This window comes from Plectropomus leopardus, chromosome 1 (genome assembly GCF_008729295.1).
Source record: "Plectropomus leopardus isolate mb chromosome 1, YSFRI_Pleo_2.0, whole genome shotgun sequence".
NCBI classification, from domain to species: Eukaryota; Metazoa; Chordata; class Actinopteri; order Perciformes; family Serranidae; genus Plectropomus; species Plectropomus leopardus.
In genome coordinates this window covers 3480571-3506096 of record NC_056463.1, presented here as the reverse complement: position 1 = coordinate 3506096, position 25526 = coordinate 3480571, and the positions used below count along the sequence as shown (strand labels likewise).

At 38.9% G+C, this 25526-nt stretch overlaps 1 protein-coding gene across 2 annotated transcripts in view; it reads right to left on the bottom strand.

The window, feature by feature from the left end:
• Nucleotides 1-3394: 3394 nt before the first annotated feature.
• cd151l (CD151 antigen, like) overlaps nt 3395-25526 on the bottom strand; it is a 33899-nt gene continuing 11767 nt past the window's right edge. The window contains exons 3-8 of one of the 2 annotated variants that reach the window (XM_042490524.1): nt 24326-24517; nt 12747-12821; nt 8102-8206; nt 6535-6693; nt 6210-6296; nt 3395-5149 (exon numbers count right to left, since the gene is read on the bottom strand). In XM_042490524.1, the coding sequence (XP_042346458.1) occupies nt 5090-5149; nt 6210-6296; nt 6535-6693; nt 8102-8206; nt 12747-12821; nt 24326-24517 (678 nt within the window). In that variant the 3' untranslated portion in view covers nt 3395-5089. Of the gene's footprint in view, nt 5150-6209; nt 6363-6534; nt 6694-8101; nt 8207-12746; nt 12822-24325; nt 24518-25526 lie in introns of those variants that run through there. The other variant, XM_042490533.1, reaches the window with a different exon arrangement.

Below are 25526 nucleotides of genomic sequence, written 5' to 3'. Positions count from 1 at the left end.
CTTAGGAACAATTGTGTTGGGGGGGGGGGTAATCCTCAGTCGCTGCTGGGTGTTTTGCACACACTCTCACCAGCTGTTTTCATCAGTGTGGTGTGGTGGTGCTGAAAGCCTGGCGGGTGCTGCCTCCCTGCGTTTGCACGCGGTAACTGCTGCAGTAATGACACTCGTGCACAGTCACTGTCGAGCATACATGAGGTCAAATGAGCTGGCTTCGCAGCCGGCAGTAGACCCATTACAGAGCCTATAGCTGTCATGGTATAGGTAATACAGTCAGCAGCAGCTGTCAGGAATATGGCTCACATCCCAAATCACCTCAATACAGTCACATTAGGGAATTGACTTTGGGTTAATACACTAATGCACCTGTAAGCTGGTGCCAATTGTGTAAGGGCCACTGGTTACAGGCACGTGGTGTCGTCTTTACACAATAATTGTTTTTTTGGCAGTTTTTGGGATGACACGACCTCATAACTATGAGGTGAAGGACGTTGCTCAGGATTTGTGCAGCTGTGTGTTGGATATAGAGTGAGGCAGAAATCGAACATCATCAAGTATAGTAAGTGTGCCCATAACATCACTGGTCCCCATCTACAGAGCATCAGTGACCTCGGGGAAGTGCGGTGTCAGCACAGAGCACAAAGGATACTGAAGACAGCAGCCACAGTCTGTTCACCCTGCTGCCGTCTGGATACACAAGTATCCGCTGAGCCGAACCACCAGACTACGGAGCAGCTTCTCTCCCCAGGCTGCGAGACTCCTCAATTCCCCCTTTGACGGCAAAAAGATGTAGCAGGATTTAGGATCAACTTCAATTTCATTTCTTCTTAAACCACGTTTAAGAAAAATGACGATAAATCTACCCTGTACCTTGTGTGTAATCACCTGAAAAAAAAAGATTGCTGTGTTTTCGTAGACTGAGACGTTTATATCTACAGAGGGAGACGGTCCTCAAGTACGGAGACTGCCATCATGTTTCTACAGCAGCCCAGAATAGAAAAACTGACTGCGCTGTAGGGCCACTACAAATTCCCTTCTTCGTGACACTTTTGCATTTTTATACAGCAACAAACATCAGGGGCATCATGCTGCTCCAGTGTGTGATTTTAGACAGCATGCTGGTATCACAGAACCAAAAAAAGCACAATGTTTAACACAACAGCCTCTATTTTGACACATAACATGCACATCGGCGGCACTTTCTAAATGACAACATTCAATGACGAATGTCAATGACAATCATTTACCATCCCTGTTAAATGGACCTCGTTTCGTCCCCTCTTTGGAGGGTAAGAAGCTACTAAACATCACATTTTTAAAATATTTGCGGACATTTACAGCCGCTGTTTGTCTTCTTTGAGTCAGCTGCGTTTTCATATCGTTCACTGTAGTTGGCAGTGCCTCCACGGCGAGCAGCGTCAGGATTGTTTTTTAAACATGCAATGGTTTTATTCTGTGTTTTTACTCATTTAAATCACCTGTTCAGTTTTTTGGAAGAGGAGGAGACCTCTATGGACAATTGGGCTCCCTGTAAAAACCCGAACATCTGGATCCTAAGTGCTGGTCTAGTGTCCTGTCTCTGACATGCTGAACACTGAAGAAACACTGATTTGTTACAAGAAGCTGCATGTTTTTAATCACTTTCTTTGGAAAGAAGAGGTTGTCTGTGGATAATTCAGCTCCCGGTAAAAACGTCCTGAATAATGAAAACTCTAATCAGTACAAGTTTCAGCTAGATGCAATCTGCAATCCTCACCACTAGGTGTCACTAAATCCACCTAAATCCTACACATCGCTCCTTAAAAAGTTATTAAAATATTGGTGTTTTTGTCAGTTGGTGATTTCGCAAATCCTAATCTGTCACACTGAATAAAAAAGCTATTTGTTACACTGTCAATGTTGCAAACTGTCACCTCACTTTGCTGAGAAAGCAAAAAGAGCAAAATGGAAACTTTTGGTCGATCATGTTTATTCAAACTAAAATGATAATACCTGGATTATCACAAAGACAGAAGTACAGCAGATTAATTTAGTTTGGTCTTTGAGGCACACAGGAAAAGATCAACAGTGAGTGACTATCATTTCCTACCGATGTGTCTTGTTAAATACAATAATATACTCATGGTCTATAGAAAAGTAAAAACAAAATCTTCATTTACGAAAAACAATCTAAAAGGAGAGACATCAGTAGATAAGCTGGAAGAGATACAGTAGGTCCTCACAAAAAGTTACGGTCGACAACTTTGGCATCAGTGGATAAATCCCTTGTATAAAAAAAGAAGCAAACAAGAGGCACTTTCTTATGAGCAGTATTAACAGCATTGCTTGTATCATTTACATAATCACTTCATTAACATCAGCCTTTACGCCTCGGGGTTAAAAGGCGTCGCCGTGTCAAATGGCACCGGTTACGCTGTCGAGGAAAAAAACTTGTGAACCTTCACTCAGCAGATAGTGTGTCTCGCCAGGTCTTCGTAACCCTCTGAAGCCTGGATCGACATCACACTGTTTTCATTTTAACCTTTTAACTCTGAGCAATTTCATTTGATTTCTTTTTCAGAAACATTGGGGAAGAAATGTCCAGAAAATTGCATGATTTTGTAGATTTAGAGTACTATTTTGAAAAAAGATAGGGAAAAATTTCCAGAAAACTACGTTTGAAATCATCACAATTGCATATTTATTATGAATCATTATTACTCTTTAAGCACTTTCTTCCAGGTCATGTTTTTCTTTATTTGTTTGTTTCTTTTTTGTGAGCAAATTTTCAGGAAATATTTTTTTTTAAAACTTTTTTTTAAATTTCTTGCAAATTTTTGAGCCATTTATTCCTAAGTTGCTCAGTGCCTCCTTCCTATGTTTTTGAAAGAAATCAAGCCAATTTGCTGGGTTTTTAAAGGTTAAGGTGGCAGAATTGATTAAGTATGTATCTACTGGAAATATTTCATAAAACTGGGTCGTCTTTGCAGTTAGACACAAATATGTTTGAAACTGGTGTTCCATGAGCAGAGAAAACAGAGAAAAAAACGCTTTTGCTAAAGAGATAGAAAACATACAACTACCAGAATGCACTGGGCTGCACAAGACCAATAAACACCCCCGCTGGTGGGTGACATAATCCAAACTCTGGTGAAGAGCAAAAATTTCGTCTCGTATTTTTAAACGGTAAGCTAAAATGTGTTTCTGAAATTTTTTTAGGCAAGATATATGCAACACAGTAACAGAATCTTGGTTTCTATTTGAGGTCAATCTGTAAAAATAGGCAGTGCTGATCAGGTTTTTGGCCTCTGTTTTCACTGTGGGGAGACAGTATTACAGCTAAACAGGGCACTAAAATATGTTTCTGAAAACATTTTAGACAGGAAATAGGCGGTGCAGTAACATAATCTTTATCTTTATCTATATTCAATCAGAACTGCCTCGTTTTGTTGTCTGATTGGATTTTAGTCCAAGATTGAAAGAGAAGTGGGTCTGGCTCTTGATGCACTTATCTGATGCACTGCGGTGGTTGGCAATATAAAAATGCAGAATTACAGCCTGTAGTTTGAGCAACAGCACTGAGAGCCACAGAAAAGGACACTTTTGCTCAAGAGGGAGAAAACATACAACTACCAGAATGCACCACGCTGCACTGGACCAATAAAAACTCCTGCTAGTGGGTGATGTAAAGCGCCCCGGTCTGTCTGAAAAATTAGCTGCTGGTTGGCAAGAAACAATCTCATATCACAGTTAAACAGTAAACTAAAACAACAGCATCACACTGACAGAATCTGTTTATATTCGATCGGTGCTGCTTTGTTTTACAGTTTGATTTCCATTTTTTTGGACTCGTTTTCACTGTTTAGGAAACAATATGACGCCCACTTCATGTTCAAAAACTCTCGCCATTACAGCTAAACAGGGCACTGTTTAGCTGTAATAGCAAGAACAAAAATGTTCTGACAAACATTTTAGGCGATTAAAAAGGCAGTGATATTAGCATAATCTTGATTTATATTCAGTCAGCACTGCCTGGCTTTGATTGGATTTTGGTCTGAGATAGAGAGAGTGAAAGATGGGTCCGTCTCTTGATCCGCTTCTATACTCTTTGAGCCTGTTTAGACCTGGTATTAGCATGCGTTTTGGTGATATGAGTCGTCCACTTGTTATCAGATCACCTGAGACGCATGTTGACGCCAGGTCTAAACAGGATGTTTGTGTCCGCAGTGGCGTCATGGTTGGCGGGCATTACAGAAAAGCAAAAGTACAGCCTGCAGTTCGAGTTCGGGCAGCGAAACTCTGTTGGATGATGTGGGCATCTAGGCACTGGTTAGATTAAAAGGTAAGGTTACCACAGTTCATCTACACGTATGACCCATGCTGTTTTGATACGAAGCTGATTGAAAATCAGGTAAATATCCTTAAAAACATGGTTCAAACACTGACATGGAGACACATAATAGCTCATAAGAAAGCACCTCAAGTGTGACAGAAAACATTCATTTACAAAATATAAAAAGTTCAAAAGTTTAAAAGGCCACTATCGAACAGATAATTAAAATGCATGACTGGCTGGTTAAGGTGGAAACAAAATGCTGCTGCAGTTGAAGAGGGCCCCAGAGGCAGGCTTGTTAAACCACGCTGCAGGGGAAGAAAAGCTGCAAATATTTCCTGCATGTTTTACTCCGACGGTCTTTACGGTGTTCTCGGGTGTAGCACCTGGTCTGCAAACAAATGTACATCGAGGGATTCGGAGTGGAAGAAAACTACAATGTTTTGAGTCGCAGAGAGGCTGTCCCGCACTAATTTACACAATCTGTGTTAAAATTCCCATCAGTTGCTCTCGGAGGCTTTTTTCTCACAGCGCTGTGATCTCAAAGATGTAGCTGAGACTGCAATTTGAGTGCCTAATTACTTAGAGAAAACCTTGTAGTGTTTTTCCACCCTTTGTTTACCAAAAATGAGATCCTCAGATGTGCGATTTGATCCCTCGCCAAATTTTCCTTCCCCAATGTGCAAGGCAAAGAAAAGAACCTATGGGCTATTTGAGTATGGCGTGTGGTGATGAAGTTACCTCCCTCACACACACACGTTTCTTCTGCTGCTGCTCCTCTTAGTACGGCTCTGCCTTTAGACTTCGATACAGGCAGCATGTAAACACCATCCCAATGATCTGAGGATTGGAGGGCGAGGAAGGAAACATAAGTATGGAAAATCTCCATGGATACACATTAGGCTTGGGTGGTATCACGGTATTAAGGTACACTGAGGTATTGAGAGCTCCAAAGGTATGTTTTTTTTAAATTAGAGCTCTACCTATCAATATTTTTTAATTAATCAAACAATTCTTTTTATGATAAGTAGACTAAAGAAACCACTATTTTAACAATCATCATTATTACTCGATTAATATAACAATTTATTTACCCAAAAACAAAAAACAAAAACTTGTCCCATTGATTTCAAAACAATTGTATTTAATCATCTTCTTTTAGGAAAAATGATAATAGAGATATATTTAATTTAATTAAATGTATTATTCATTAATTTATAATAATAACAATTATTAATATTATTATTATCATCATGATTATTCTTTTTATCATTGGTTACAGTGTTAAGTTAGCAGCTTGCCCTCCAGGAAAATCATGCTCAGACTGGGCACAGCTTTACAGACACTTCTCTTTTTTATTAAACTTATTGTCAACTCATCTCTATTTATAATAATTATAATTACATATTGAAAATTATGTTACAAAATTATTATAATTCTAAAGCACTTTTTTCGGTTAATTTCCTTGGTTGTGTTTTTTTTTAAGTTTCTTTCTTCAAAAAACATATATATTTTTGGGTAATTTTCTGATATTTTTTAATTAATTTCGGGCTTATTTTTTGGTCATTTCTTCTGTCGCAGGTAATGGCCTTCTTCCCATGTTTTTGAAAGAAATCAAGCAAATTTGCTCAGGTTGTATCTTAAGGGTTAATAAGGAAAATGGTGTAACATCTGTGAAACATTTAGTGGGTTTCTATTGTGTATTTATTAATCTAAAAAGCTTAAAGTAAGTAGTGCACTCGCTGTCAGGGAAGGGGGTGTTTGGGGGTATTAGCACCACACACTTATATGGTCATTTCAGGAAAGTATGAAATATTACATACCGCCCAAGCCTAATAAACATGCATTTATGTCTGTTTCGTGCAAGAAAATACTTCAAAGAGTTTATTTCTTTGCCCACCTGTACGCAAGCAATCCCGACGCCCACCGCTCCGATGATCTTCAGATGGTCCAGGATGAATTTCTCCAGCTTGGTGATGCAGCCGCCCTAAATGAAAAACAAAGAGTGTCTTCATGTTGCATCAGTTGATGTGGGAGTGCTGCTGGAGTCTCACTGCAAACAAATGTTATGTATACAGTTCAGATATGAAAGCTCTTCTTTCTCTGCTACTCTGACACCGCACAATCTCGACACTGACACACTGAGACATGACAGAAATACTGATCCAGCTGCCGGCACTGAAAGTCCACCCTGTCGAGGGCCCCAGCACCCTTCAGGCTCTCACCTCCACCTTGTAGATGTTGGATGGGTGGTCCCTGCGGCCGCAGAGCTCGGTGGGAGTCTTACAGCAGCTGTCAGGCACCATCCTGCTGTTTGCGTCTCTGGAGCGAATCCAGACGCTCTCAGCCCAGTCGGATGAACTGTTACTGCCACAGCACTTGAACTGACGGGAGACAGAGGAAGACACATTTTCTATCTTTAGAATGAGGAGTTTTGATGGTTGCAAAGAAATATAAAAGAAATATAAAACATCAGAAGTTCCTTTATACCGAAAGATGAAACATTTTAATACTGCACCCCACACAAAACAAAGACAAGCAGAACTTGTTGAAGATATAGTTTGACATTTTGGGCTTTCCGTTTTCTTACCAATGGTTATACGAGGATATCAATACCACTGATATTTGCACTGTAAATATGAAGCTGCAGCGAGCAGATAGTTAACGTGGCATAAAGGCTGGAAAAAGAGGTTAACAACTAGCTACTTACTAAAGGTAACCATGTACGCGATTATTCACTTGGCTGGAAGATAAACTCCTGGAGTCTCAAATTTATGAAATAGTTCAGCACACGACCACCTGTAAAACTACACTTTCACATTTTTACAGTTTCATGTTTGTATGGACTTAACAAAGAAGATTTAAAGTGTTAATTAGTGATATTTAAAGGCGTTGGTAGGCAGATTTTGTTGCCTTTAGGTTAGGGATGTCAACAGTCAACCTGTTAATTGGCTAACAGGTTACTGACTGCTTACTCATGCTGGTTTATAGGTTAATGTCACCACTCTTAAGTTTAACTCTGCCTCCAATAACAGGTGCATTATTACGACCTCCTTCATCATCGCCTCTTTTGTTGTTTTTTGAAACTTCGTACTCCGCCCACAGGGGCCACCCATCGGCTGTATCTATGTCAACATAAAGGACACACCGAAGAATGAGGGCAGTGATATTCATGACGTTTGAAACGGAGAACAAATCTACTTTTGTAGATAAATGGAGTGTAAATGATCCCAAAGTGTATTTCCAAAATATGTGACAAAGCCAAACTGATTTTCGGAAAAGTTTAGAAGAAAGAACAATAATGTTGATGTTTGACAGCCCCGGGGCATCTCATATTAAAAACACCAAGCGTAAAAAATGAACTAACTGAAGTGTCGACTGCTGCTCAGATTTATCCGTTCCTTCATGTGCTGTCAGCTGGTGGAAGAAAAAGAGACGGTAAATTACAGCACGGGGTGCAGACAAGCCCATCATGCTTAGCTGAAGTCAGAGCGACTGGAATCGGATTTGTTTTGACTCGCCCTCATCACAAAAATCTCTAATCTGATGGGATGATAGGTTACCAAAACACTGTCCAATCAACAAGCCACATGTGAGTCCATGTGAATTTTTTCTTAGAAGCTCTGGTGCAGCAACTGCAGTCCAGTATTTTGGGTGGAAAAACAGAAGTGTGAGTGCACTTTTAAAGGTAAATATCAGTTGGCATTAAGAGTTTGGATTAAAAACTGGATAAAATCAGCCTCTGCCTTGTGAAGCTGGTAGTTGTATCCATCCTGGTAAGCAGACACTCACCTCCTGCTGCAGCTTGTCCACAGCCTTGGTGATGTGCTCGTGGGTGCTCTGTTGATACTTCTGGGTCATGGTGTCTCTCAGGTTCTGCTTCAGCTCCTCATTCAACTGTTCAGACACACAGACACAGACACATTCACTAACAGTCCTCTACATAGCAACACAAAGACGTCAGGCCGGCACAGAGCACGGCCGAGTGTTAAAACGAGTTGTAATTGTTGACTCTGCTGCTGATGAGATCAAAAGGCCGTCCTGACGAAACACGTCATGGGCAGCGGCTTCTGACAACACAGGAGCAGCTGAGGACGAAGGCAGAGGAAGGTGGTGTTTTTTTGTTTTCGAGACCGGTGGCAGAAAACCGCTCGCTGAAGAAGCGCGAGGTCTGGGGGGCTCAGTTTCTATGGCAACAAGCCAGCTGGGAAACCACTGTAAATCAAAGCGTGAAGGAGATATCAAGGGAATGAATGATGAAGAGAGGAGGGGCGGGGCGGGGAGAGATGAGAGACGGGAGGTGAAGACAAAAGAGGAAAGGAGAGGACGAGGAAGGGGGGCAGCGTTTCATTTTTACCTGTTGACAGTTCGGGAAATGCTGCGGCAGCGATGAGAAAACAGCAATTCAAGGTTCAAAATGGTTTAATAAGTAGAAACAGCCGCTGTGTGAGTAAACAGCATCATGTGGCGTTCCCCTGATACTAATAAAAGCAAACACGAGATCAAGCATCTAATGAGGTGATGGCTGTGAAACCATAGATACAGCTCTAAGCGCTGCAGTTCCAGTCCAACCTGGACCAGCTGGTGTCAAGAAAAGTAACAGCAGCAGTTTCGACCTGCAGACGTGTAAATGTGCTCCATCTGCAGGTGAGGAACGTTAAAGCATCTGCTGTTTGGACAAGGTGTGAAGGCAATGACTGCTAAAACTGCAATATTTATAGTTTAGTTTAGTTTAGTTTTAGGTTAAGTTTAGTTAAGTTACAATTAGGGCATGCAGTTTTAAAGACGTCTTTAAACACATCAGCAAGAGAAAGAGAGAAAAAGAAAAAGAAAAGAAAAGAAAACAAGGCAAAGCAAAGCAAAGCAAAAAACAAAACAAAACAAAATAAGACAAGACAAAGCAAAGCAAAACAAAAAAAATAAATTAGACAAAAAAAAGCAAGACATGCAATTTAAGGACTGGGCATATGGACGTACAGAGTGACATTGCAAAAACATAAATAACAGCATCAAAAAAAGAGTTTAGTGCTGATAAGTGTAAGTATGAATCATCCAATGTTTTAACTGGTTAATAACAGATCTATAAGTGTTAAAATCTCTGATGTAAAGTGGAATTACATTCAACTCCTCTGACGGACCAGGACGACTGGCTAAAAGAAATTTTCTGCAACGTGATGTTACAATCTCCTCTTATGGACCCTGAGTAACACGACTGTTAGTTCTTCAGTTGATGTTGGCTCTAAGTGGTGTGGGAGCTTAGTCATGGGTCAAGTTTGCATATTTCATATATTTCATGGCTGATGTTTGACATCTTCTACATTTTAAATTTGCAAAAAGTTTTGTTAATGAGTATATTTTTGCTGAATAGTGATGGGCAAAAATGAACAAGCAAATCTCGTAAAATTGTCAGTGTCGGCTATGTACTGTGTCAGCTTGTCTCACATTTAAGTGCTTGTGAATCCCTGACTTTTCCCACTCGCCCACTCACTGAGATTAACGTGGTGCAGCAACAGCACTGAATAAACAAGCAAGGACTGATTAAATCAGACTCCAGCCATGACCTCTGCCAGCCAAGGCCAGTGGTGCTTTCACATGCTCCTCCAATGGCGGTTCTTCTCACTTTGGTGTGTTCATGTGGAAACAACACAGAAACTAAAAGAAGACATGTTGTGTATTACTGCTCAGAGTGTTTAAACATTTTGTTGATGAAAAGCAAAGGAAATTAATGAGGTGAGAAATATGATTTTTAATGTTTCAGATTACTCTGACACCACATGAATGCAACGCAGGGATGAAACTGTAAAATGACAAAGTTGGTCCAGTCGGTGGGTGGTGCTTGTCACAGACGTTCTCATTTTACAGCTAAACAGTGCACTAAAATATGTTTCGTAAATCATTTGAGGCAAGTAATAGGAAACGCAATAACACAATCTTGATTCATATTTAATCAGAGCGGCTTAGTCTGACAGTTTGACTTCAGTTCACGAGCAGTAATAATAATAATAATATCTTAGATTTATATAGCGCCTTTCGTTCTTATTAAGTGCTCAGTGAATATTTTGGCACTTTCAGCAAATAAGAAATAAAGTATTTTTTTAAATATAAAGGTTACCAACTGTAGCTTTAAGGGCAGGGCTCCTTTGAGTGACAGGCTGTCTGAAAGGCGTCACCACAGTTTTTGCGTCTGATCCACCACTCGCTCCTTCGTAGCTCCACACTGCCAGTAAAATATGTTCACTTATAGCTCCAAATTCCAAGATGGTGATGGCCAAAGTGACAAATTCGAGGCTTTAAATGTGTGTTGGTGGGTGATTTACAAGTAGGTTTCATGAGGTGTTTGAAATCATCTCGAAATTAAACGCAACTGTACAATTCTAATAACTGATTACTGGAGAGAAAAATAAAGGAACTGTGACTTAACTCATGACTTGCCAAGCATTTTCCAGATTTTTTTAAATTTTCCTTAGACATTCAGACACATCCGACAACACTCTGAGGATTTTTATCTTCCGTGTTGACAGACTTTCTTCAATTAATTTTTGACTGAAATACAGAGGACCATATCTTTGGAATGACCTTCTTCCATCACTACGATCAACATCTACGTTATTGTTACATCTAAAAAGGACTAGAGTTTGAAAATGTACAGCTCTTCATTGATTCATCTACAACGCATCTCAATTTGTAGATACACATTTTTGCAATTTGTGCATTTCCATGAATTTTGCATAACCGCTTTGTCTTTAAACTTTATTTTTTCTTATTCTTTTTAATCAGGGTTCCTACAGCTTAAGGCAAATGGGATTTAAGACTTTTTTTAATGCCACTTGTAATTAAATTTAAGGCAAATTTTACAGAAGCCAATACTGAAGGAAACAACATGTACTGGCATCAACTACTTAAGGTTAGTGGGATATTTATTTTATTTTTCAGATAGTTATTGTAACATAAAAAATGACTCTTGAAATGAAAAAAAAAAAGATTCCTAAAAATCTCCAAGCATTTTTAAGACTTTTGAAAGATTTAAGACATTTTAATACCAATCAAGGCCAATCAATGTGTGTTGGTGGGTGACTGACAAGCAGGTTTCATGAGGTGTTTGAATTAATCTTAAAATAAAAAGCACACATACAATTCCATTATTATTATATTATATTCATATTATCATTATTATGATGATTGCAGAGAAACATAAAGGGACTGTAACAAAGGATTAAGTACAGAGGGAGGGAGGAAGAGTGGCTTTCGAGATTTTCGCAAAACTTAATTAACACAACAATCTTTTGCAGCGAGTAAATGAGTTGAAGCTTTAGGAAACAGGAGAGAGCGGTGGAGCTCAGCGACTGCTCGTGTTCGGATGAGTTGTGTATTATGAATGAGGCCGTTATAATGAAAGCAGTGCACCTCCAGACTAAGAAAAAGTCCTGTTGCTGAGCTACAAGCCACCAGGCTTTAAGACTAGTCTGGGTGGGAGTGATGCTGGTGGAGAGCGATGTCATGTTAATATTACACGAGTAAAAAAAAAATGCCTCATTTGCAACTACTGTTCAGTCAGCCATAACTCCACTGTTGGTTTTATTTAGTTTCTACATCAACTAGAGCACATGAGATAAGATAATCATCACTTGTAGGCAGAACAATGTGCAGTATTTGTACTCTTCTGAGTCATTGACCTGTGTCACTCGAGTTCCTCGTTTCTATATTTTTGGAGGCAACAGCTCGTCTAACTGCAATTTAATCCAAAATCACCACAAAATGCTTCTAAATGACTCTGACACAGTGCATTCAGCCTTGTTATGAGTAATACTGGAGGCATTTTTCATTCCATTTGGACTAAATGTATCATGAATAATATGGTCAGTCTGATATTTGTATTTTTAATGGGCTGTCTCATATTTCTTTCCTGCAATCTGATTTATCGTGCAGGTTTTGTCGTGGTTTAAATTACAGCGCAGCAGATGCCACGCGGGAACTGAAACAGTCATCTCTGTTTTATTACAACTCTTCTGACGACGTGCTCAGATTAAGAGGTGCAAAACATGTGTCAAGCATATTGATTTTTTTTGTGTGTGGAGTGCATCAGAGCTGCTACACACAGACAGGTTTAATGTAAGATGATGATTTTCTGTATTCTGGTTGACTTGTGATATTTTTCATTTTTTACTACAGTATCAATAAACTGGATAATATATCAAAATATGGAAATCAGAAGACAAAAAGCAGTACTCATGAGATTTCCTTTTGAATCTGCTGACACAGTCCAGTTACAACTGTATTTTAACTTCAAACAAATCCCAACACCTGCGCTTATTCTTCCCACATCTGTCAGCTGCTGCTCCGTCACTCCACATTACCATCCGAACATACAGTACAAATCCCAGCATGCATTGTAAAATACATTTCAAAGGACATTTTTTATAGGTCCGTTGGGGATTACCTGCTGGTAGTAGATGTAAGCCAGGACGCCAGCCAGGATCTCCAACAGGAAGATACACAGCAGCAGGACGAAGTACTGCAGACAGCAGAGGAGAAGAAAATACAGTTAGTGGATGTGATGAAGCGACAGGTGGCTCAAAAATCTGATATGGAAGCATTTAACGTCACATATGCAGCTCAGAGGGTGAAGTTTTGATGAAATACAAAAACTTTATTTGATCATGAATCCCTGTGTTACGTTTTAATTCGCAGTGTTTAACAGGGTGACGGCTGACTCACATGAGCGGGTCCAGCACAGGCTGAGGGCGCATCAGCAGGTATACGTACAGTGCAAAATGTCTGTCCCTGCTAGGGCTGAGCGATATGGAATAAAGTCTGATCACAATATTTTGTTCATATCAGTCGATATCGATATGTATCACGATATACATCAAATCACTATTTCTGTCAAGCTAAAAGGTTCCCTTTTACTTCTAAGTGAGCTATGAAGATATTATAAGGTTCATTTTGGTTTAAATATTTGTATTCTGTCAGTCATTGAACATGACAAAAATACTATAGAAAAGGCATCACCAACTGGAGGACCTATCTACTAAAATTTAAAGAGGTCCAGTTACGAAAATTTACTCCCAGCAAAGGTTCAAACCTCATACCTAAATCAATGTCAGGATTAACTGAACATTTTACTTTGATTGTGATTAAAGAACAATTATTTTGCTTTTTTTTTGTAGTTTGTTTTTTGCCCTCATAGTCCACTGACACAGTTTGGTCCAGCCGATGGGTGATGCTTGTCACAGACGTTCTCATTTTACAGCTAAACAGTGCACTAAAATATGCTTCGTAAATCATTTGAGGCAAGTAATAGGAAACGCAATAACACAATCTTGATTCATATTTAATCAGAGCGGCTTAGTCTGACAGTTTGACTTCAGTTCACGAGCAGTAATAATAATAATAATAATATCTTAGATATATATAGCGCCTTTCGTTCTTATTAAGTGCTCAGTGAATATTGTGGCACTTTCAGCAGAAGAGAATAAAAGTATATTTTTTACATATAAAGGTTACCAACTGTAGCTTTAAGGGCAGGGCTTCTTTGAGTGACAGGCTGTCTGAAAGGCGTCACCACAGTTCATGCATCTGATCCACCACTCGCTCCTTCGTAGCTCCAGACTGCCAGTAAAATATGTCCACTTATGGCTCCAAATTCAAAGATGGTGATGGCCAAAGTGACAAATTTGGTTCACTGTGGTGCTATTCTTATTTTAATTGGCTGTTTGTGTTGTCTGTCAAAACATGGCTGGAATGCGTTCTATCGACATTCTATCGACTACGTCACATATTTTAATCGAGGAAAAGTTATTTCGCGATTGATTGATTGATTGATTACATGCAATTTACTATAAAGAATGAAAGTGATATAAATATAATGAAATATAAATATAATGCAATCAACTGCAGCACCAAGTACAGCCTAAAAAGCTTCACAGAAGTAGGATGTATTGCAGAGCTGATGTTCTGGATTGAATTAAGATTGTCCAGGTGTAACTAATTTACTGGTTAATAACAGTGCAGATAACATGTACAACTTTGCCAGCCAATAAAAAGAGGCCTCACAACAGATGACAAAGTTTGGCAAACTGAACTAAAACTCTTCTGCTGTTTCTAATTTTTCGTTTATGTTCAGCTCTTTTGTTCAAAGTTAGTTTTTATAAAACCTAAAACTGTGAAACTTTCAGTAATTGTTATTGTTCAGACGCTCTGTTCTGTTCCGTGAGGTCTGCTGTTTATCGTCGGTATCTTATTCGTGAGCAGGCCCATGGGAGTTAGAGGGAAGGCCTGCTTTTCGTGCCATGTTTCTGCAGAATTAAAGACAAGAAGAGATATTATCAGCCCCAAAAACCTTGACCCAAATTCCTCTGGCCTGCTGCTATCAGAGAGAGAAAATCAGGCCGGTAAAGTGGACTGGGTCTTTGATTTGATAGCTCGGGCTGATTAGGCCTGTGAGCGGCTCTGAGCCTGAATGCTGAGCAGACTCTAAGATGCATTTTGATGTTGTGTTGATAGTTTATGAAACAGAGAGAGATACTGAATACATAAGAAGGTCACATTTAACAGTTAAAGCTATGACAGGAAAGACGGTGTGTGAGGATTTGATCTGACCAGATCTTACACGTAAAGATTTCATACGTAGCATGTCTCACACTTGATGAATGATTAATTTCAGTTCTTCAAAAAAGTAACTAAACTGATTTAACATACAGTATGTTTGCTGACTTCCAAAAGGGAAATTACAGTACATAGCATTTTTGGTGTAACTGTACTCTAATAGAATAACTTCCATTTACTTTGATCTTTGAATTACTATTACTGTCCTCTTTGATAATAGTTTGGTACAATATACTGCCTCAGTATATGTCTTAATCACATCTTTTTAGCAATGTCTGAAGTATCCTTGACAGAGATGGTGAAGTCTTCATATAAAAGCAAAGCTGGAGGAAAGTAGTACTGCACTGCTAAAATAATCCAAATAAACATTTTCGTGGATTCTTACAATGGAAAATGTTTACTCTTTAATAATTTATCTTAAACCCTTTGATATCCGAGAAAATTGGCTTGATTTCTTCAAAAACATGTGAGGGAGACAAGCAACTTAAGAAGAAATGGTCCATAAAACAGCAAGAGATTATAAAAAGTTGCAAGGAAATTACATGAAAATAAGCCCAAAAAAAGAGAGTAAAAAATGATCTCAAGAAAGTGCAGAATAAAAATTTGTTTTTCTTTTTTTTCTGTAACATTTTGAAATGCATAAGAATATTTTCTGGACGTTTTTTTCTCCATGTTTTAATTATATATATATATAAATTTTAGCACTGACGCATGTAAAGCACATTTCATACATAAAATATGTATGAAATGTGCTATACAATTTTTTTCATCATCATCATTATAATAACAATAATAATAATAATAATAATAATAAATATCACTATAGAGAGACAATTAATAAAATTTTTATTAATTTCGGGCGGCACGTTTTGCTGTTCTTTATGTTAAAAATAGCTGATGGCAACCAAAGGCCAAGAATTGGTTGCCAATTTCTCAGAATGGTCCCCAGTAACAACCTGGCAACTGCTACTGCTGGTGCATAACAGTTAATCTGACTCTACCCCCACACTTGTAGTCTTGTACTTTTCCTGTGCTTTCTCCTTCACACACACACACACACACACACACACACACACACACACACACACACACACACACACACACACAGAGACACACAGCAGCATGTTTCTCGTGCTGATCCCACTGGCACAGTGATGTGTACAGGGTGTGACAGAGAGAACCTGTTGTTGGCTGTAGAAACAGAGGCGTCTGAATTACAGACTACAGTGACTCCAGAGGACTCCTTCTGATCTCAGGCACACACTCTCTCTCCGGCAGACTCATTTTACGTCTGAGCTGCCATTCTTCTCCCTGTGACTTCAGGGCACAGTGTAATTACTGCCAAACGACTCTCAGCAGGTTCATATGCACAGCGCCTTTTTTTAAAGCTCTACATGGGCTTCAGACGTCCTGGCTAAACTACAAAATGTCCAACATCTCGGGGTAAACTCATTTTGCTGAGGCTGTTAGAAAATATCTGAACAGCTTCCGTTTGTGTCCATCTTTCACAGCAGCTATATAACTTTCCTCCATTGTCCAGTGAACATAAAGGTACAACATTTAACTGCAGCGAGGATGCAAACACATTTGTATGCTGCTCTGTGTTTCTATTTCAGACTTCATTAGAAGTATACTGCTGCCTTTACAATTACTGAGCGGGTGGGAGTTTAGAGTCACACTGAAGGTGACTTTAATCAGACTGATAACTGTTGGACACGTGCTGGGTTTTGAAAGGAGTCCTGCCTCCTTTTACCGTACGGAGAGCTCTCTGGCCACATGCAGCTCATCAATCAGAGCCTTAACCTGTAGTCAAGTCGATGCAGATTCTATTAACCTGAGTCCAACAGCTGCTGATTATCAAACTAACCTCAGCTTCGTGTGTGGCCGCCGGTGAAACGTGTTTTTTCTTCACACAAAGTTTTAAAACAGAACTTTATTTTATCATAAGACACAGCAACATGCTACTCTTCATTACAGGAAAGCAAACGCCCGATATAATCAATCAGTCACCTGCTGAGCTGAAAAAGGACTAGATGACGGTTCAACACGATGGTACCTTTGCTGTCTTATGTCGTAGCTTTGCTGGTTTTTCGTTAAAGCTAGGGCTGTGCCATACGGAGAAAATCATCATCATCATCAAATCATTCTAACATTTTTGACTAAAAACTCGATATCAATATGTAGGGCTGGGCAATATACAAATATTATATCGTATCTAGATATGAGACTATATATTGTCTTAGATATTGGATACTGTTATATTGTCATATGGAATAAATGGTTATTTTTCGGATTTTAAAGATTGTATTACAGTAAATCGATGTACTTTTCTCAACTTATCACAGTTCTTCTTGTTTCAATATTTGCTTTTCCCCACTTAGTATTTACAGCTACATTACTAATGATTATTGATCAAACATGTAATTGTGTTAATATTTTTTCAAATTAACAAAAGTCATTCCTACAATATTGTTATATCAAAAAGGAATTAAGTAAAAATAAATTAAATAATTAAATAAAAGTTGTAATTTTTCATTCTGTCTTTCAGTTCTAGCATTAATTAAGTGCTTTTGAGGAGATTTAAAAATATTGAGATATATATCGTGTATCAAGATATAGCCTAAAAAATATTGCAATGTAATTTTCAGCGCATACCACCCAGCTCTATCAATATGTTTACGATGTTTCACTTATAAAAAGTGACCTTATTAATGCTACAAGGAATATCTAAAAATATGTGGGATATTAGTTTAAGGATGACTAATATCCCAGATGTCTAAACAGAAATTTTAACTTAGAGTAGTATACCAGTTTAAAAGTCAGAAAATATTTAGAAAACACGAGAAAGAAAATGAGCAGAATTTAATCTATTAAAAATTTCTGTTAAAATTGTTAAATATTGCCTGGAAAAAAAAAAAAAACAAAATTGTATAAATTACAAGAGCAATTTAAAATTATTAAATCACACCTTTAAATTACCAAATAGCATTATAATAATTCTAAATAGTGTTTTAAATTCTACTAAAACTTCTCAATAAATAAAAGATAAGAAATTATAGGTTGGTTGTTTTTTAGGACAATAAATCTATCAATAAACCACAATCTCATAAAATATGTATTTTCAATAATAAGTTTAAATGACTACAATTTCTGGTGCTGACTCCAGAGGGTAGCAACTGATTACACACATCCCTAAATGCTACATACAGTTTCTTGTTAGATCTAATGTAAATTGTGCTGAAACATGACTTAAACTACTGTTCAACCTATTAGTAGTAAAGGTGAGGTGAGATTTAATTTTGGGTCTTGTTTCTGCCATGTCATCTCACAAATATGTCAAAACACATGAGAATCAATTCACAAAGACCAGCAAATGTAGTTGGATGTCATATTAAAAAATTAAATAAAAAAGATAATCAGTTAGATTCATTACAGAATAAAAGTGAGACGTCAGCTGCAGTTTTATGATTTGAAAAGTCATGAATAAAAGATTTTGGATGAAGACGTTCGGACGAGTTAAAAATGCAAATGAAGCTAAAAAAGATATCGAGCCATGAATTTGCTTCTTTTGATGGGCAACATAAAATCAGCATCACACACACACACACACACACACACACACGCAGAACTCCATTATGTTCTCCATCTTTGGCAATCTCTTGCGATCCCCCCTCCCTCCCTCATGACAAGTTCATTCCATCGCTGTGATTCATGACTGTGATCTCAACTCCTCAAGATGCACCACGCATTTAAAAAACACACAGAAACACACACAGAAGGTGTGCACAGACTTCAAACTAAACATAACCACTTTACTGAACACTATAGACCATATAACCTTTAAAATCATCAATCACTCATCACAGTTATTTACTCGCAGAGACGCACGTACTGGCTATATTTGTTATTTAACACCACGAAGAAATAAATGGATGTTTATTATGCTCTTTCATACAACACTGTACCCAGAACTTATCATCTCTCTTCTGCCTCTTGTTGAAGCCTAAAGGTTTGTCGTATGAAATGAGCGATGATCATAACTAAGTCATGAAAGACTCGTCAGGTTGCAGGACAGGCGGGCTGCGAGCTGAGCAGCCGACACAAAATGAAGTATGAAGCAGCGCCCTCTTTAACCTCAGCAGCTGCTGAAGCTTCGCCAGCCTGTTGCCTCATATAAAGAAAATTCAACAGAAACAATGAAACACCAAATACAGTAAGATAAGAAAAAACAAATACAAAGTGAAATGGAGAGAAAAATAAAGGTGCTAAAAGACAGATGGTGAAACAGAAAGTGGAATATGTGCTTCTGGTGAGTATTTGTTCCTTTAAACTGCTGGACTGATTATATAAAATCCAATACAGTCACATATTTAAAGGAGCTCAAGGCCCAAGGGTTGAAAATTATTGTTTTTGTGCTGGTTTATTATTTTTCTTCAAAGCGGTTTTTGCAAATTCAAGTGAGACAGTAAATCATTGAGACGTGAAATTTTCTCTAATGGCTGTAAGTTGTGACAAAATGTTGCTGGACAAAAATGACCCCAATCAGCCTGATGATGCTACATTTACAGGATAACTTTAAGAAGTCGTAAGTCCTGAGCCATCCGATTTACACAAAAGTTGGCACAGACATCCATCTATAATCACTTTACAAATATGCCTTAAAAAACACTTATATCTACCTGACTAATTTTTCCATTTGGAAGTTCTTGAAAAACACACTTCTGACAATTCCTAAACCATAGATCTGATTTGTATCAAATATTTTGTTGATCAATATCAAATCAAGCTGACGAAAAGTTGCATAAAACTTGTTATCTCACTGCATTTTGACATATTTACCAACTTTAAAGGGGCTCGAGCGCGCTGTGGCACAAACTGGCTTGTTTGTAAAGTCAGAGCGCTGTTGGGATGTACTGTTCAGTTATCCAGAGCTGCGTACTCTGGGAACGACAGAGCGCACTCTGGGAGCGACGCTCTGGGAACGTCGCTCTGGGAGCGTCGCTCTGGGAGCACACTCTGGGAGCGACAGAGCGCACTCTGGGAGCGTCACTCTGGGAGCGTCACTCTGGGAGCGACAGAGCGCACTCTGGGAGCGTCACTCTGGGAGCGTCACTCTGGGAGCGTCAGAGTGCACTCTGGGCACTCTGTGTGGGGAGAAGGAGCAGCAAAGTGCCGAACAGAGCGAATGTGTAATAAACTTAACAGTTTGTTAATTCGTGGATAAATAGTACATCTTTGGCTTCAAACAACAGCTCTCTCATTTTAGTGCAGAGCTTCAGATTGGATTTACGAATGTAGCCAGAGTCAGAGGGCTGGAACAGATAGAGCTGTACCGCACCGACTCTGCTTTGCTCTATGGCTGTCGTGGAGACGAGAGACAGATGACAAAGGCGGGATCCAAGAAAGTGTCAATCAAAACGTGATTACACCCGCACAGTCTGGAGAAATGCTATTATCCTCTAAATAAGCTCTTTTCAACTCGGTATTCTAATAGTTGGGAAGATTTATTTTTAAATATTTTTGCAGATACTTAATGAGACACTTGGTTTTGATATAAAATGTGCATTCTTACTGTTTCAAGCCACATTTCCAGAGGCTTTAAAGAGAAAGGCAGAGAGACACACTCAGACTTGTAATTTGCCGGGTCAAACTGCATGAAGTCAGTTTCTCCACAGGTGGATCCAGACTCTGGTAGGACTGCTTTCCATCTGGCTCTGTCACTTGATAGGAAAAAGTTTCTCCCTCCTCTCCCTGAGTCATTACACTGTTCTGTCGCTTTTCTCCCACAAAACAATGAAACTGTGTGTTTGCAGACACACACACCACACCCCTCTTCCTGTGGGAGAGTTTTCTTCTTTTTCTCTTTGTCTCTGTGACCTCGCTTATACTTTCTGTAGTCCAAACATCACTAACAGCCTCACAGAGAGTCCGATACGGCCTCTGCTTTAATCTAAAGGCCGCTGCAGCTGGTTTATTTAAGCCTTACTGCTGCACAACTTGTGACCTTTAGGTTGCAGACAGTGTAGCCAATCACTGCGGCTCTCGTGTACTCTCGGCAGGTACCAGGCGCTCTCCACACACAAGAAAACAATTACTTTACCTCTCTCTCCACACCACCACTCTGCCCTTATGTTTGCCCTCTTTAACAATCTCGATAGCATCTCTCCTTGCCGACAAGTTCATTCCTTGACTGTGATTCATCGACCTAATCTCAACTCATCCGGATGCGCCGAGCGTTTCAAAACTATACAACATACAGGACAAGAGGTGGTGAACACACCTGCATTTACGCACAAGTGCTGAGCTATAAATCAAATATTCTGGACATGCTGGGGACTTCATTTATTGGGTGCAGATCAACAACTGAGGTTTTGAAGCCTCAAAAAAATTCCATAAACTGGTTGCCTTGGTTTTGTTGATTTTCATCACGAACAAAAGCAACAGATACTTCCTTAAAAATCACAACATTTAAAGAAATCTCAGTCTTGTTTGTGTACAGCATATTAACATTATAATTAGCATATATTTTCACCTACTGTCTTTGAAGATTTTCACCCCTCCAAAACTGGAATAAATACTTTTGAATCAAATGAAACTTGTTTTGCCATTTTACTTTTTCTTTTTTAAGATTTTAACAAAAAATATATTAAAAGGAAAGTTCACCCGCAAATCAAAGACACGTGTTTCCTCTCACCTATAGTGCTTTTCATTAAATTAGGTCGCTTTGATAGCTGATAACTAATTGATTAACTGTTGTCTGATTAACTGTTGTGCACGAGAGACTTGTTCTTGTGACAGCTCGAGATGTAAACCTCGACTGAGCTGTAAAAATAGCGAGCTCAGCGATGTTAGGTGAGCCAGCAGATGCACGCTTCCTTCTGGTGTCATTTAGTTTAAAGAAAGTAGTTCCTACATAAAACTGCTCACAGCAAAGTCTGTGGATTATCTTGAGTAACCAGGTCATGACTGAAGCCGATATCTCCAACACTCTGCAACTCACACCAAAACAATTTATAGTCTGATAAATAGCATTACAGATAAGAGGAAAAATATGTATTTTTTATTTTGTAGCTTTAAGACTAAAACAGTAAGTCTTCTTGCCCTTGACTGAGCATTTCTATATTTTCAGACTACTAATACAGATATTGGTGCAGCTGTCCCAAACATTTACAAGGCTATTTTTTGTCGTACTGAAATAAGCACTGACGTATGAGACAGTTGTTACATAATATGAACTGACCAAAGATAAAGATCACAATGCCTTTCTTCTTTTATTTTGTTGGCAAGAAGTTAAAAAGTTTGTGCCACGACTTTGTTCCAGATGCCATCCTGGTCCTCTGGAAACGTCTTCCTACTTCATGAATGCTACAAATAAACACACCTGGTGGGAACTGGCTATATTTTGGCATCTGCCTCGTCTAAAGCTGAAAATATCTGGCTGTACCGAAATCTTGTGGACACGTCCGCGGTGAAGAGTAAACAATGCCAAAGATGACGCATCTTCTTGCAAAGCTGATACGACACAATCTTTGAGATGCACCCACAGTGGAGAGCATGCATAAATGTACCATGCTATAATGTTTGCATGGAGCCTGAGCGGTGTGTGAACAGGACAGTGTTTCTGTGAGTTTGAGTGCAGATTTAGTGCCATGCAGGTCTCTGTTGGCAAAACCCTCTGCTGTGTGCAGAGTGTGCCAAAACAAATATGGGCACACGCTCCGACTGAATCAAGTTTTTGTTTTGTCTGAACTGAACCCAATCGTGGCTGACACCTTGGCCGCCGTGTGTGTGGCACCACGATGTCCTTCTAACAACCTATTACTTCTGGAAGTGATATACAGTGTCCCACATTTACTTTTTGGGTGGAAAACAAAATCTATTGATGTGCCAAGAAAGACATCAGTAGCCAAAAAAAGCATTGGCATTCTACTATGGAATATGCAAACCTGTTTTCTGTTTTTCCAAGAGTTTTTACCTAAAATTCCCTCTTTTAGTTCTGCAACGGATGTTAATTTTTTGGTCTTTTATGGATTCACATCTGCTCATTATCATTACATGAGAAAAAGGTTTTGTCTTCCAACATTTCACTACCTAGCCATCTGGCTGGAGACAGGACAGAAAGTTTGCCAGTGTCCATGTTTCTGCTTTATGTCGAACAAAATAACAGCCGCTGAATAAAAAGCCTGTGTGATACTGAAGCAGTGTTTTCCTTCGTGTTGTACCTGGGCAGGTGGTGGTCCACGAGGGTCAGATAAAGTTTGAAAACAGCACATTATCTGAAAAAATGTCATTCCCCGAGGCTGTTTGACTCTTGAATGGTAAAACTTTGGCACTTTAAGGTATTCAGTTTCCAGCTTAATTTGGTATTTTGTGGATTTTGTCTAATTTATATATTTAGGGGCTTTTATATATTGTAATGGTTCTTGCATGATATGTTAAACTTTTGGCCTTTCATTGACACGACAACAGCGTTTTGATGGCCTGGAAATGCAAACTTTTGAAACCTGGTTCCAGAGTGTAATTTTTTGAAAATGCAACCCATTCTGTCACCGTGTAAACTGTCAATGCTCAGATCATGTGAGAACGGCGACGTCACAGCCGCACTGTGCACGTGGTGTTCTTTTATGGTTCTCGTCTAAAGAAAAGACTTTTCTGTTTTTAGCAGGGCTGTTCTCGTCTTAACGTGGCCTTAGTTTGGTTTCTGGTTAAAATACGATTCAGTTACTGAAAAATTTGATTAACAATTTCAAATGGCTCTTATAATCAACGCAACATTTTTGGGGACAATGCTTAACCTTATAGTGCTCATTTAAAAAATGAATTAAAAAATGTTTTTGGCTTTAGCATTTATTAGTTATTGGACAGAGAGAAGGGATGACATGCAGCAAAACATGCAGTCAAACCTGCTTTTGCTGCGCCGTGGACATGACCGCCGTACACGGGGTGCCAGCTCTACCAGGTCAGCTACTGGGCTCTCATTATGCTCTATTTTGAGTGTTTTCCTACTTTTAGACTAGTCGAATAAACTTCAAAAGTCAGAGAAATAAGTCACTGGTAACATCCCTATACAATACAGTCAAAAACTTTAGTCAATTTTTTTTACCATAAATATTGAGTATGGTGTTACTTTTTTTGTTTACATTAAAACTTTTTTTAGCATAAGGATTATTTTTCAAATCACTCACAAATCAGCTAAAGCTTCCCCTTTTTTTTCCTCAAGTGAGGGTGGTGGTAACAGAAAAAAATAACATCACAAAAAAAAAAAATCTGCTTATATAAAATACTTTTTTATTATCCCACTGTTTGTGTTTAGGTTGCAGAGAACAAGTGATTTCTGTTTCACACACTTTAACATTTTGACAAGTGTGTGTGCAGCTTCTATTATCTCTCCACCCTGATGTGATCTCTTACCACTCGCAGTAGCTTCCTCTGCTCCCTGAAGGTGGCACAGCAGCCCAGCACGCCTGTTACCATGACGATGGCTCCAGCCAGGACCAGTATGTAGGCGGAGGCAGCGTAGGTCTTGGAGGAGAGGAGGCTGATGTAGTCGCTCTTCTCCACCAAGGTCCAAACGCCCACCGCCATCACAACGCCCCCTGCCAACTGGGAGAAGAGAAAACGATAAAGAGTCCGATCCCTGACAGTGACTGATACAAAAAAAGACTCTAGTCCCCAAAAGGACACACTGTACAACACCGAGGAGACAAAACTTGAAAGTGACAAAGAGGTTTTACTTATTTATCAACCAAGTCAGTTTCAAAGCGACAAAGGAGGAGAAGTAAATGCCCATCACTGGTTGACTGCGAAAAAAATGACCCACCGCTGCAACACGAGAAAACCTAATCTGGAATCAGTTTATGTTGCGATATAATTGTGAATAAACTGAATGGAGCTGCTCAGGTCAGCAGTGCAGGGCTGTCACTGCTTCTGTGACAGGTTTCATCAAAATATAAGCTGTGCAGTGTTGTAATAGACCATGCCATTATGGTTGACACTATTCTGACTCTCACCTTTTTTTCCTTTTGTTGTATTGTTGGATTTAACTTTATTAGTTACATCTTTATGTTAAAAAGATATATATATATATATGCATTAATTGCAGCCTTTAACTTTGCTCTTTTTTCCCAACTTTTTGGTTGGGTAATGGGCATTTTTTAAAGGTTTTCAGTTGCGGGACGTTGAAGGAATTTTAAAACGTCAAATGAATCCTTAAACCCACTGGACAGACTAAACCAGCAAAAAATCAATGCTTCAATCCATCATATAACAAATGTCATTATCCAAGATAGTGGTTTAAGAGAATATGAGGAAAATTAAATCAGCACAATATCACTGTGACGAGTCAGCAGATGGAGCAGCACTGCAACAGAAATCTGTCATCGTGCCAAAACCGTCAATCTAACAGCCGGCCTAATTTAGATTTAATTTATAAGGGAAGACGATGGCTTCAGAGGATAGTCTGAGTCAGACTGTACCACACCCAGAGACACTGAGGCAGGAAAACACTCACAACAACACAGTTAAGCAAGATATTTCCATCAACACTTTAACTTACTATTACTGTTAAAATTATCAACAGCACTTTTTCTTTTTTTCTTTATTAATTTTCTTT